Source organism: Myotis davidii, unplaced genomic scaffold, assembly GCF_000327345.1.
Source record: "Myotis davidii unplaced genomic scaffold, ASM32734v1 scaffold132, whole genome shotgun sequence".
Lineage (NCBI taxonomy): Eukaryota > Metazoa > Chordata > Mammalia > Chiroptera > Vespertilionidae > Myotis > Myotis davidii.
This window is the reverse complement of record NW_006285258.1, coordinates 1,353,687-1,369,052: the sequence shown is the minus strand read 5'-3', so window position 1 is coordinate 1,369,052 and position 15,366 is coordinate 1,353,687. Positions and strand designations below refer to the sequence as shown.

General features: G+C 37.5%; 1 protein-coding gene across 2 annotated transcripts in view; it reads left to right on the top strand.

Moving 5' to 3' along the window:
- The window catches only part of TMOD3 (tropomodulin 3), a 74,842-nt gene that overhangs the window by 32,003 nt on the left and 27,473 nt on the right, over positions 1-15,366 (top strand). For both annotated transcript variants that reach the window (XM_015558926.1, XM_006755991.2), the window contains exons 2-3: positions 2,511-2,703; positions 3,926-4,082. In XM_015558926.1, the coding sequence (XP_015414412.1) occupies positions 2,578-2,703; positions 3,926-4,082 (283 nt within the window). In that variant the 5' untranslated portion in view covers positions 2,511-2,577. The remainder of the gene's footprint in view (positions 1-2,510; positions 2,704-3,925; positions 4,083-15,366) is intronic.

The window sequence follows — 15,366 nt, the reverse complement described above, 5'->3', positions numbered from 1 at the left end:
CAGCTGATCGATGTTTCTCTCTCATCGATCTTTCTAACTCTCTATTCCTCTCCCTTCCTCTCTGTAAAAAATCAATAAAAATATATATTTTTTAAAAAGAATACACTTTAAAATAATATAGTAAATACATAAACCAGGAACAAAGTCATTTATTATCATTATCAAGTATTATGCACCATATGTAATTATATGTGCTGTGCTTTTATACCATTGCCAGAACAGTAGGTCTAGGTTTGTTTACACCAGCATCACCAGAAACATGTGAGTAATGTGTTGGGTTATATATTACAAGGGCTACATTAGGTGATAGGGATTTTTTAGCCCCATGATAATCTTGTGGGACCATCCTTGGATATTCAGTCCATTGTTGACGGCACATGACTGTACTGTAAACTTCAGTATATTATATTAAACTATATTGAAATGTATTTTTATATTGATTTTCCAAACATTAAAAAATAGCATAAAGTAGATAATTACTCTTGGTACATATTCTTAAACTTTTATCAATTTCTTACCTTTGTATCAAATGTCTGTTTATGAAGGGAATCTTTTTTTCAGTGTGGTCTAATTTTTTATCTTTTCTCCTAAAATTGCATGCCACCTTCTTTAAAATTGCATTTTATGGTTTACTATATTTGGTAGTGCTGATACTTTCCATTGACTCTTCTCTGCAGACGGTATTATTTTTAATTGAGAAAATACACTCTCAGGATACTTGTTAAGCTTGCTATCTTAAAGTTGGAAATACAAAGTAGAGGTTTACCAAACTTAGTAATGATAACAATAATTTTTTTAATGGAAAAATGTAGGATAACTGCTAAATCTATGTATGTAGTGTTAGTAGAACAGGCGTAAGCCAGATCTGTCTTGGGCAATTATACAAAATGCCTGCAATTTAACATCTGCATAAGCACAATTATGTTAATTTGCTTTTTATAGGACCCAGGTGGTTGCTAGTCATTTCATTAACTGACAGACTCCTGTGGTGAACCTTCATTTCTTCTTGGGAGATGAAAACACCTAAAAGGATCCATAAAATGTTACTGAATTGAGGAGGAAAATATATTAGTTAAAATATGGTATTAAGTTGGGAAAACGGGGGAACGGTAGCAAAGGAAATATATCCAAACTTTGAAATACTGGGCATTTTGCAGCCAAGAAAAATTTTAACACCATTAAGTCTAAAGATTATTTTTTATCCACACAGAACATTTTTGTGTTGTTGTTAATCCTCATCTGAGGATATTTTTTCTATTGATTTTTAGAGAGAGCGGAAGGGAGGGGGAGAGACACAGAGAGCATCAATATGAGAGAGACACATCAATTGGTTGCCTCCTGCACATGCCCTAACCAGAGCCAGGGATCGAAAACACCATTAAGTCTAAAGATTATTTTTTATCCACACAGAACATTTTTGTGTTGTTGTTAATCCTCATCTGAGGATATTTTTTCTATTGATTTTTAGAGAGAGCGGAAGGGAGGGGGAGAGACACAGAGAGCATCAATATGAGAGAGACACATCAATTGGTTGCCTCCTGCACATGCCCTAACCAGGGCCAGGGATCGAACCTGCAACTGAGGTAGGATCGAGCCTGCAACTGAATCGAACCCGGGACCCTTCAGTTCTCAGGCCAATATTCTATCCTCTGAGCCAAATTGGCTAGGGCACACATAGGAACATTTTATGAGACAAATGATCCACATATATGGCTAAAATTCATAAAAATACTTAATTTTTGCTTCACTTTTTTACTTTAAGTATCCTTTCCTATGTAACAGTCCTGTGGGTAACTGGAAATATGCTGCTTATTGAGTCACCTCATAGCTTTTGGGGAGAGATCCACACAGTAAGGAAATGGTGAAGGTTCTTTCTGTAATCAGATTCTCCTGACTAACCTTGTCAGTTAGTGGGTGACATAGCATGGTTTTGAGTATTTTACTGAAAGTTTTATAGTGCTGTATTTTTTCCTTTAAAAGCGCCTTTAAATTTTTTTTAACGCACTTTTCAAAAAAATTTTTTTCCCAATGGCCAGAGGCCGCCATTCCTTCTATGGGGAATGCAATGGTATCACCCACCCCATGTTAATGTTGAGTCAGAAAATAATGTTCTTCTAAGTAATTTACAATAAAACAACTGTACCTTAAACATACTGTGCTTAAGCAAAGTAACAGTCATTTGAAAGCCATTGATGGAAAAATTTGTATTTTAGCACAAATTATATAATCTTTACCCCCCAAAATTTAGTTATCAGAAAATCTAAATTCTGTCAAGTAGACATTTTTATGGATTTGAATTTTATTCTCTCCTTCCCCTCTTTTCTCTGTTTCTTTTTGTTGTTGTTAACAAAAGGCAAAAGGTAAAGGCATTGAATGATCCATAGAAAAGGGGGGTGTGTGATATATGGTCAAAGAATATATGACATGGAAATTACATTTCATTTAACCTAATAATAGATCTAAGTAGGTGGAGATGATGTTTTAAATGTTTTTGTCTCTTCTCTCCATAGTTTTAAAAAAAAATAGAAATCACTTCTGACTACATTGAATAGCAAAAACGAAGTGACACTGCAGACCATGGCACTACCATTCCGGAAGGACTTGGAAAAGTACAAGGACCTGGATGAAGATGAGCTCCTTGGGAATCTATCAGAAGTAGAACTAAAACAACTGGAAACCGTGCTGGATGATCTTGACCCTGAGGTAGGTGCTAGCTAATGAAGAAAAATGAAATAATTTTTCAAACCCTTTGAAACTAAGTAGCTGCCTTTGAGCAGTTAACTCCTTCAGGACTTTTCACTGGCACCTCTTTTTTTCCCCCCATGTATATGTATAATTTATTTTTTGTTGTTGAATTTATTGGGGTGACATTGGTTAATAAAATTATAGGTTTAAGGGGTATAATTCTATAATACAGCATCTGTATATTGTGTGTTCATCGCCCCAAAGCAAGTCTTCACTGACACCTCTTTATTTAAATTAACTTTTTGTCTCTTCTCCAGTTTTCCCCTTCTACCTCCATATCTTTACTGACATGACTGTTCTATTTTATATATATTTTATTGATTTCAGAGATGAAGGGTGTGGAGAGAGAGAGAGGGGGAGAGAGAAGGAGAGGGAGAGAGAGAGAAAAACATCAATGATGATGAGAGAGAATCATTAATCGGCTGCCTCCTGCACACCCCACACTGAGGATTGAGCCTGCAACCAGGGCATGTGCCCTGACTAGGAATCAAACAGTGATCTCCTGATTCAGAAGTCGACACTCTCCACTAAACCATGCCAGCCAGGCAATATACTTGTTTTGTTTTTTAATTGATTTGGGAGAGAAGGAGAGAGAAACATCAACTGTTGATTAACTTATTTATGCATTCATTGATTCTTATGTGTGCCCTGGCCCAGCATCAAACCCAGCAACCTTGGTGTCAGGATGATGCTCTAACCAGCAGAGCAACCTGGCTAGGGCTTGATATACATGTGGTGTTTTGTGTGTTTTTTAATGAGAAGGTCTTTATAATGAAATAAAAGTTACTGTGAAGGACTATTATGCATATAGTCATTTAACATTCTTTTGTAACAGAATTATTTTCTATATTTACATATATGCTAAGGTGTTATTAAGCACTAAAAACCTTTTTATGATTGTTCCAGGACATTTTAAAAGTTAAGGGGTTTTCCTGCTAGTAAAACACTTGCTAAAGAAAATATGTTTGTACTTATTTTAATAGTAATGTAAGTGAATACTACCTAATTTAAGAAAAACTTTGGAACACTTTTACAATGCAACCCTAAAGTCCTGTAATAAAGTGTTTAATACCTACATCATATTCTAATCTAGAATTGTTTCTTCTCTGAGTAATCTATGCAAGCATATGAAAATCGGCATTCTTGGTGGTCATAATGGTTGATTCATTCTCTTTGGCAGAATGCCCTTCTGCCTGCAGGGTTCCGACAGAAGAACCAGACCTCAAAGTCTGCCACAGGGCCTTTTGATAGAGAACACCTCTTGTCATATCTGGAGAAGGAAGCTTTGGAGCATAAGGACCGGGAAGACTATGTGCCCTACACTGGAGAAAAAAAAGGTAAATACAGAATTTTGAAATCATTCATTAATAGCACTTGATTTTTCTTTTTCTAGACAGGTCTGAAGAAAACAGTATTTTTATTTTTATTTTTTTAAAATATATTTTATTGAGTTTTTACAGAGAGGAAGGGAGAGAGAGTTAGAAACATCCATGAGAGAGAAACATCAATCAGCTGCCTCCTGCACATCTCCCACTGGGGATGTGCCCACAACCCAGGCACATGCCCTTGACCGGAATCGAACCTGGGACCCTTCAGTCCACAGGCCGACGCTCTATCCACTGAGCCAAACCGGTTTCAGCAGAAAACAGTATTTTTAGAGGTACATCATTGATAGCCTTACAGATATAGTGCTGACTTAAAAAGTTGTTAGAAAATTTGGGCATTTAATTTACATTTTTTATCAATTTGGCCAATAAGTTCCTTCTTAATGGTTTGTTAGTGAGGTTTTATTACATAGTGATTTTTATATAGCACTCTAGCTCTCCTGTAATAAATATAGAAAGTGTACTGAGGTAAAACCTTTAAATCAGTAGTGTATTATAGAATGGAAATGATGTCCAAGTGCTGCTCTCTTCTAACTCTTGTCTTTACAGTGGAATGCCATAAAATAATTCAGGCCATATTTTCAAAAGACGCTTTTTAAAGGAAATTTGATAGCCTTCCTTAGTAGTTCATAGTTATAATTGTCAATATTTTGTAATCATGGTTTTCAGGAAATTTTTCTCGTCCAAGTCCTTCCTACTGCAGATTTCAACTTTAGGTAGTCTTAGTGGAGCCTGAGTACAGCTGTATTTTTAAAATAACACTTAATATGATAACATGGGTTAAGTTTTTCTGCTTTCAGTACAGGTTTGCCTAAGCAGCCAGATTCTAATTGCACTCTTGTATAAGATACTACACATGAACCCTGGGGAATGGCTGGGAGCAGCCCTAGAGCTAAGGATCAGCTCCCTTCAGGCAATGGTGGGATGAGGCCCACCATTATGTTTTTACGTCTGAATCCTTAGTGGTCTGGGCAGGAAGAATAGTTAGAGCATAGTGCTTTCTCCTAATGAGGCATTAGCTGTTCATTTGCAAACAAATCAATTTGGCTACAGCTCTCTTACATATAAGAGAAGCCAAAAACTTTGTTTTAGTATTCCAGTCTCTGTAATAGAGGAAGACTAGTAAATGACTTTTGAGTAGATATTCCATAAGGTCTGTTTATATAGAACATAATTTAATGAGAATAAATATTGGTTGGTTACCTTTTACTATTATGTGTGCTTCAGATAGACTTGGGGAATAAAACTAGGAAGAAGAATAGAGGCAGAAACAGAGGGAGAGATGTGAGAAAATGAGATGGCAAGAAAAGAATATGGAATTGGAGGACAAGAAGAGAAAATAAGAGATATGAAGGAGCTGAATTGGTCCTAAGCTGACCCAGGAAGTTTCCCAGTATAATCTTGCTTCATAATCACCAGTTACCTAGTGAAAGATCTTGGAGGATGAGAGGAGGTAGGAAAGAAGGTAGAGAATTATGGAAAACTAGAGGGCCCAGTGCACATATTCATGCACGGGTGGGGTCCCTCAGGGTGGCCTGCGGAGATCAGGCCCCAGCTCGTGCCCCCGGCCTTGCAGCCCTGCCTGGCACCCTGCGTTGGCTTGGCCCTGCCCCCTCAACTGCTCTACCATCCCACCTGTGGGGCAGTCGATTGGGGCTGACCCCCTGACTGGCTCCCTCAGTGCCTGGGAGCTAGCAGCGCCCCCCCACTGCCACTTCTGGTTGCTGTCTGTGGGGCGATCAGGCCCCACACGCACCCACCTTGGCCTGGCACCTCCCGCTCACCTGCAGTCCCACTCTCATCAGGGACAGCAGCACCTCCACTGCTGCCAGTGCCACGCCCCCATGCCCACCATGTTCCGCGCCACCCCCTGGTGGTCAGTGCACATCATAGCAAGCAGTCGAATGACCACCCAAGGGGGCAATTTGCATATTAGGCTTTTATTATATAGGATAAGAAAATAACGGAGTTGAGAAATTATAGAGGTGAGGAATATGGGTGACAATAAGGGGGGGAAATGCTGTATCCTTAACTATAGGGTGATAGTTTTTGTCTCCTTTTATATATTTAACTTTTTTTTCTTATTTCTCATGTTAGGTTTTAGATGGGTATGAAATAAATGAAAGTAGTTGAATTAAAAAGCAAGTAGTTTTGCATTTACAATCAGTCGTTTTCTTTTCTATAATACATTCAGTATTTTTACTGCCACTTTTAGCTATGTATGTCTGTTTAATATTCTTTATGGGCAGCTATGATGCAGTGATTAAGACCATGGCATTGAAAAATAATGAACTTTTTATTGAAGTATGACATGTTTACAGAATATGTGCAAATCAGAAGGATAAAGATCCATGAATTATACAGTGAGCACACCCATGAAATCACAGGGCATTATCAGCACTTCTAAAAGGTTTCTTAACGCTTTATCCCAGTTTCTTTCTTCTTTTCAGAGGTAACCATTACAGCTTCTAACATGATAGATTAGTTATGCCTAGTTTGAACTTTATATAAATTAAATCATACATTCTGAAGACCTGTCTTGCCTATTTATAAAGTTTTTGTGAGAACCAAATTTGTTAAAGGGTACAGTGAAATCACTGTAAAATCCTGTGCAGTGTAATCATTGTAAAGGATCATATGGTGATGTTATAACCAAACAAAAGATTTACATTCTTGGAGGAGTTATCCAGAACCAGAGAGATGAGTTTTTGAGTTTCAGCAGTTCATCACATCGAAGCAAATGCTACCACTCTAGACTTGGTGATGTCAAGCCTTAAAGGCCATGTTACAGTGCCATAGACCTGAAGAAGGGCAAATTCATCAACAATTGGGAACTTTGGCTGTAGAACTCTCCTTTGAAATATAGCTGAAAGCCAGCTCTAATCTTCTCAGACTCATCCTAGGCTCTCATCCTTAAGTTAGTTAGCTTTGGTTATCATTAGTCCCTAATATGCCTTCCTTTCTTTGGGTCTCATTCCCAAAATCTTGATCACATTCAGGAGATCCTCAGAATAATTCGCCTATGTGTTATTAGCATACTTCCCAATCAAGCTAAATGTGAATTTCCTCTTCAACTCTGAAAATCCAAAAGATTGTTTTTTTAAGCATACCTCTCCCGTGACCCTTTACTCTGAACAGGTTAAGTCCCAAGTTTTTTACTAAATAGCTTATTTCATAGGAGATATAGACTTTCAGCTTGAGGATGCCTTCCCAGACTATAGAGGTTTTTTGTAAAACTGTTGGCAAACCTATCTCTTGTAAGAAACAAAAGCATCGCCCTAGCCGGTTTGGCTCAGTTGATAGAGCGTCGGAATGGAGACTGAAGGGTCCCCAGGTTCAATTCTGGTCTAGGGCACATGCCTGGATTGTGGGTCTGATCCCCAGTCGGGGGAGTGGGGGCGTACAGGAAGCAGCCAATCAATGAATCTCTCTCTTCATTGATGCTTCTCTCTCTCTCCCCCTCTCCCTTCCATCTCTGAAATCAATAAAAATATATATTAAAAAAAGTAATCACCTTCATGTAAAAAGAAACAAAAGCATTTGCTCTTTTGGTGTATTTACTAGTAGACTAGTTAGATTTGTTAATGTGCCATTGGTCTCTAAATCATTTTTATACTAAGATGACTACTCTATGATGGCAGTATTAACTTTCTGTGCCAGGAAATGTTATAGTGATGTCACTCAAGTCCTTGAACTTCTTCCAAGTTACATGCCAAAATCACATAGTGATCTTTTACATTACTTTAGAGGTCAATCAGATGATACTCAATTGTTTTAAAGCAAAAAATTGGGAACCACTAAAAGGAATAGTTACCCAATTATTCAAGTCAGCTACTTTCTCATATTCTGAGACCAATTAAAACACAATTAGTTATATTTATTACTCTTTCGCTTTAAGGTTCGCCCTCTTTCTAGAGCTAAAATTACATAGAAATGAACTGAAAATTAGATGTTTCAGAATTTTTCCTTTTGACCATGAACAAAAACTATATACTCACACCAAATTTTATCTTTCTAGATCGTCTTGAAATGTTTTAAAAAGACCTGATACACCAACAAGCACACTTTCAGAGTTGTTATATATAGATAAATTAGTAATTTCATTTGTGATTTGTGAAATGATTGTTCCTTCATACTTGTATATTTTACAGAATTAAAAGTGTATGTCCACATCTAAGAAGGAGGAATGGATGCTAATTAAGTGAAGTTCAGGGATTGTCTTCAATGCATTTGGGGGATATTTTGTCCTATACCGATAAATGTTCTGCTTTTAACAGTGTTGTTTTATTAGAAAAAAAGTATTAGGTAACTAGTAAGGCACAGCTGACAAAAGACTTATTAAGGATTGTTTTTAAGTGCATTATTTACAGTAGATTCCCCAATATACATCTGTTCATCTAAATCTAACAAGCTCATGGTAGGAATGGTACTATGGTATGAAGTAATCTTTTCTATGAGCCTGCTATATTCAAAGAAACCAAAGGGTTGAGAAAATTAAAGCAGTACCAGAATTCCAATATACGTTACTTTTACTTGAAGATATAATATTAAAATGTTGGAAAGTTTTTCACCTCTTTCTCCTTGAAATTTTGCAAAATATGTAACTGAAGCATTGAGCAAGACAAGGGTGAAGGAAGGTATGCATCCAGCTCTTCTCTCATTCCTGAGAATGGTGAACATGCGCAGAGTTCTGACTCGATAGCTAATTATTGTTCCTGTCATATTTTTACATATCTTGAGTATTCTGTCTCCAAGACATAATAAGGCATAAGAGCCTTGCAATGATTTTGACACGTGGAGAAATAATTTGCCCCAGTCTTTACTATTTCTTACTGATTCTTGTTTTGCTTTACTTTGCCAGGCGTCTTCCTACCCATTTCTAAAGTCACACTTGACCCTTACTTAGACTAAGACTTTTTTTCCTGGGTGTCCCTAAGTTTATGGACAGACCGTGCTGCACCTTGTACACTACACTTAGGTGCACCAGCGAATTCCTTTCGAGCTTCTGACTCACCAGATTGGGCTACTCCCTTCCTTGCAGAGCACAAATGCTCTCTCCCCATTGGCCTGTGGGGTAGAGCCATGTATGCTTTTTGTTTTTTTTCCCTTCCCCTCCCTGATAAAGGAATGCCCTTGGGTTTCCTTCTCACGGAGCTCATTTTCCCCACCCTGTTTACTGAAGGTGAATTTAACCAGATTGTCTTCAACTAAATAGTTCTCATATACTTTTCAATTTATTTTCTTAGAGTTACCTTAGCTTTTCAGAAAGCTTACTGTCATCACCCATCTTTCCTCACCTTGCGGAGTATATGATTTCTGTGGAGGAAAGGCAGACCTGATCCCTCAGTAAACCAGAAAGGTGGTGGTTATAACCTTTCTAAATCAACAAGATTATGTAACTGCCAATGAGCAATTATTTTCCACTAAATTCAAGAGAAAGACTGGCTCTTACTTTGTACTCACATCTTAAGAGTTCTAAATGTCCCTTATATACCTCTAAAAAGTGGCCTTACGCCCTGCCAGTGTGGTTTAATGGTTGAGCTTTGACCCATGAAGCAAGAGGTTGCTGGTTCAATTTCTGGTTGGGGTACATGTCCAGGTTGCGGGCTTGATCTCCAGTAGGGGGCATGCAAGATGCAGCCAATTGATGATGTTTCTCTCTCAATCGATGTTTCTATCTCTACCTTCCTTCCTCTCTCTCTAAAATAAATAAAAACCTTTTTTTAAAATTATCTTCCCAGGTGCTAAAGCTGATATTTGAAATGGGCTGCTTAAATTAGTCATGCAGATGCTGGCATTTCCTTTTCAGACAATTCATTATATTTTTTGAATGATTCACTAATTACTCTTGGGATAAGGAGTTAGCCAGATGGATTATTCATTGCTTATGTTAAGACCTCATTTTATGGGAATCTTTCCCTGGGTAACCTTACTCACTATGGATATTCCTTTCCCTCCAACATGTCTGTATATAATTTACATGCCATAGAATGTGGCCTTTAATTGTTCCAGAATCATATTCTGTAAGGCTTTATTATTGGGGCTTTTTAAAATTATTAATTTAGGATTCTTATGTCCTCTTGATGAATTGTTCATTTTGTTATTATGATACTAGAGGCCCAGTGGGTGGGTGGGGTCCCTCAGCATGGCCTGTGCCCTCTTTCAGCCCAGGAGCCTTGGGGGATGTCCGGCTGACAGCTTAGCACTGCCACAGGAGGTGGGAGAGGCTCCCACCACTGCCACTGTGCTCACCAGCCGTGAGCCCTGCTCAGGGCTTCTGGCTGAGCAGCACTCCCTTTGTAGGAGCACACTACCAGGGGGCAGCTCCTGCATTGAGCATATGCCCCTCAGTGGTCAGTGTGCATCATAGCGACTGGTCGTTCCACTGTTGGGTCAATTTGCGTATTAGCCTTTTATTATATAGGATGACCTTCTCTATTCCTGGTAATATTCTTTCCTCTGAAATCTACATTATCTGGTATTAATATAGCTAACCAACCTTGCTTTCTTCTGATTAGTGTTAGCATGTTATATCTTCTCTATTTGTCACATCAGTTATTTGTTCTTGTTCCTCTTTTTTTTTTTAATATTTCCATGTCTCTCCTTAACTTTTTAAACATATGAAATATAATTATAACTTTTAATACCCTTACTGGCTAATTTTATCATCTGTCATTGCTGAGACATTTTTTTTGTTTTGTTTTTCTTTTAAATACATGACAAGTTTTATATCTTCCCAGGGCAGCTGGATACAGCTGCAGAAACATGTCATTTTCTTTTCCCATCATGGAAACAAATGTGAAGTAGAGAACTTTTCTGATTAGTTCAAGAAACAACAGACTTAAGTTACAAAAATATTTCCCTGTTTTTAGAGGGAGGAGAGGGATATGCAGTGTTTTGATTTTTACATCATTCCAAAATCTTGTGCTAAACAAAATTGATAAATAAGTATTTCTTGATTAGAATAAAAGTTATAAATGAAATAACTAATCAAAACCAGCACCTTTGGTTTTAATGTCAAAAGGAGAGAAGAGTTTTCTCGTGCTCTGAGGGTGGGTCATCAAGATGATGCTCAGGGAAAGGTCCTGGGTTCAGTGTAGTACTTGCTCTGGCGGGGCTCCTTTTTTTTTTTTTTTTTTCCAGAGAGGAAAGAAGAGGGAGAGATACGTCAACGTTTGAGAGAGAATCATTGACCAGCTGCCTCCTGCACGCCCCCTCCTGGAGATCAAGCCCACAACCCAGGCATGTGCCCTTGACCGGAATCGAACCTGGGACCCTTCATTCTGCAGGCTGACGCTCTATCCACTGAGCCAAATTGGCTAGGGCTCTGGCGGGGCTCTTGCAGGATGCTCACAAAGACCAGCAAGAGGAAGGCACTGCGTCAAGATGGTTTGGATTGGCAGGACTAAGTCAGTTTTGATAGATTGATTTGTTTTCTTGTGGATTGAATGTTGTATGTTGATATATTTTGTCAGATACCAAACATTATGAATTTTAACTTGTTGGATGCTGGATATTTGGATTTTTCTATAAATGTTCTTGAGCTTCATTGTGGAAACAGTTTGATCCTTTAGGGCAGCCGTGGGCAAACTACGGCCCATGGGCCGGATTCGGCCCATTTGAAATGAATAAAACTAAAAAAAAAAAAGACTGTACCCTTTTATGTAATAATGTTTACTTTGAATTTATATTAGTTCACACAAACACTCCATCCATGCTTTTGTTCCGGCCCTCCGGTCCAGTTTAAGAACCCATTGTGGCCCTCGAGTCAAAAAGTTTGCCCACCCCTGCTTTAGGGTCTTGCTTTTAAGATTCAGTAGGTGGGGGGATCGGAGCAGTGTTCATTGTAGGGCTAATTATTTCTTTGCTGCTGAGGCAAGACCCTTCTGAGGTCTCTACCCAGTGCCCTGTGAATTATGAGGTTTTCTGGATGACTGGTGGGAACAGGTTCTATTCCCAGCCCTCCGTGAGCCCAGGCACTATTATCTCTAATATTTTCAGATGTTTTTTCCTTGGCCCAAGGTAGTTTCATAACATACATGTGCTGATCAGTACTCTGCTGAATACTAGGAGGGGGCCCTCTGCAGATCTGGCTCACGCTCTATGTAACTCTCCCTTCTCTGGCACTCTGTCCTACAGATGCTAGCTGCCTGATCTTTCTGGACCCTCAGTTCAGAGTTCACCAAACTCTGCCTGGGTTCCTGGTCCCTGTGCTGCAGCCTGGACGCTCTCCAGGCAGTAAGCTGGACTATTATAACTTTATTTCTTATCTCTCAGGGATCACTGTCCTTTGTTGCCTGATGACCAGTGTGTCCTGGTCACATTCATATATTTTGTTCATTTCCGGGTTGTTTTAGTCATGTGAGTAAATCCTGTTCCTAATGCTCCAACTTGGCCAGGAGTAGAAGCCTCCAGAATCATATACTATAGATAGCCAGTTTCCCCAACTAGAATATAAGCTTCCCAAAGGAAAGGACCTTTTATTTTCTTTACTGTGTTTTTCTAGCTCATCATCTAGTATGTAGAAACACTCTAAACATTTGTTAAATATTTGTTGATGCACATATTACAATATTGAGCAGGTTTCATGTATGTCGTTGGGTCAAAAAATGCATTTCCAGAATCTGCCCCCTGATCCTTCAGTTGGGTTGACTGGAGGTTTGTGTGCTTCCTGTCTAAAGGTATACCCCAAAGTCCCCTGTGGAGATTACAGTGGCCTAGTTGCCTTAAATCTTTTCTGGAACAAGGTAACTTATAAACATACAAACTGTAAAATTAGAGCCTTTCACCTCTGTAAGAATGAAATAACTAAGAACCATCTCTGTTTTTGGTTTTATTACTTTTTTATATGCTCAGCAAGGATGTGAGAATATGAGAACTAGTGAAGAAAGGTGCTGGCAATAAAATTAACACGGTTTATAATCCCTGTCACTGATGTTTGAAACAATGATTAGGATCTTGGCAAGATATTCCCTTTTTCCCCCCCTCTTGGTACAAACATGGTTTTGGATAAATGCCATGCATTGAAATTACTATAATATGAATTCTTATCTTGGTTTCTTCAGTTTCCTTAGCTGCCATTTTATAATTGCAGAAACATTACTGAACTATTTTAACATTTTTAGCAAGCAAGAGTCATATCCCTGTTTTTGTTTGTTTTGTTTCATTCGGTGAGGGGGAGCGGGATATGCCATTTCATACTTGTCTGAGAGATTTTTTTCTGATCTACTCGTTTATTTTCATACTTTGCTGCTATGTAAAAAACCAGAACTTCCATTTAAAAAATCCAAGACTTTGCAATCTTAAATAAGGAAATTAAAGTCGTTTAGAGAGAATGCTATCTGCTGAAGAATAAAAATGAATAACTATTTTCTCAGACATTATATTATTTTCAAATAAATACAAATATAATAATTATAAGTCAGGGCTTTTGAACATATTTTAAGGAGAGGAAAAGTAAAATTAGGTCAATACAGGATAACTCACCGTATTTTCAGAGCTATTATATAGATAAGTGCTTATTAACTTGAGTAGGTAAGAATCAGAACCATGTAGAAAGCTTTTTTAAGAATATCCATGCCTAGCCAACCCTCACTCGCTGAGTTTAAAAACCACTGATATAGCCCTGGCCTGTGCTGCTAAGTGTTTAGAGCATTGGCTTGCACACCAAGGGTCTCAGGTTCAATCTCCTGCCCCCACTCACATGGATGTTTCTCTCTCTCTTTCTCTCTCTCCCTCCCTCCATCACTCCCTCTCTTCCTTCCACTCTATCTAAAATCAATGGAAAAAAATATCCTTAGATGAGGATTAAAAAAAAAAAAGAAGAAGAACATGTCTGTTTATTATGTACTAGTTCCTTTGTATATGTTAAATCATTTTCTCAGAATGAGGTTGAGCTTTCTGTAAAGAATAATCCATAATTTGCAAAAACATATCAGAAGCAAAATGGAATACTAATAAGTGTTAATAGATGGATAAAAACAGTATTAAATTTGCACATTTTCCTACCCTATACAAAAGCACAGGCACACCCTATGTAATACCTCTGCATCTCATAAAAGCGTAACATTTCACTCATCCTGTAAGACATTGAGGGCACCAATCAAATTAACCATTAGAAAGAAGATCTGTTTATTAGCATTTCATAGTAATTAAGATTTTAACTTAAATTTAATTGATATAAGACTAATTTAAATTAACACACAATGTTTAGAAAGGCATTTTCTTATATGGAATTGATCCAGCAGTTTGCTAGTTATGTATTTCACAGGAAACAGCTGATTTTGATTTAAAAAACATCAACACACTGTCTGGCTGAATGTGTCTCAAAAATTATCTTTTTTTTTTTCTTTTGCATTTTAAGAGGCAAACATAAATTTAGTTAGGAAGACCAAAAAACCCATGTTTAATACATTGCCCGTTGGTGTGTGTGTTTTTTTGTTTTGTTTTAATTAAAATGCAATCCACATCATAGAATATATCCATTTAACGTGTACAGTGGTGTTTAATACATTCAGTGGAGTTTAGTACACTATTAGAGTTGTGTAACTATCACCACAGTCTTAAATTTAGAACACTTTTATCATCTCCGAAAGAAACCCTGTATTCATTGGCAGTTAATCTCTTTTTCTCACTTTAATCTCTAGCTCTAGGAAATCAGTAATCTGCTTTTTATCTCTTTAAATTTGCCTACTCTAGACATTTCATATAAATGGAGTCATACAATATGTATTTATGCCTGGCTTCTTTCACTTAGTATGTTTTGGAGTTTCACCCATGTTATAGCATGTATCAGTGTTTCATACCTTTTTATTAATGAATCATATTTCACTGTATGGATCTATTTTTTCATCAGTGATGGTCATTTAGATTGTTTACACTTTTTAGCTATTATGAATAATGCTGCTATGAACATTTGTGTACAAGTTGTTGTGTAGGCACATGTTTTTACTTCTTTTGGGTATATATATATCTATAAGTGGAATTGCTGGATCACATTGTAATTATGTTTAACAACTTGAAAAACTGCCCATCTGTTTTCCTTAGTGGGTGCACCATTTATATTCTCAACAGCAGTATATCAGGGTTCTAGTTATTCCACATCCACACCAATACTTGCTTTTCTTTTTTATTATAGCTGTGCAGTGATAGTGCATTGTGATTTTGATTTTCATTTCCCTAAGGAAAATGATACTGAGCATTTTTATTTTTATTTTTTTACTTAAATCTTTATTGT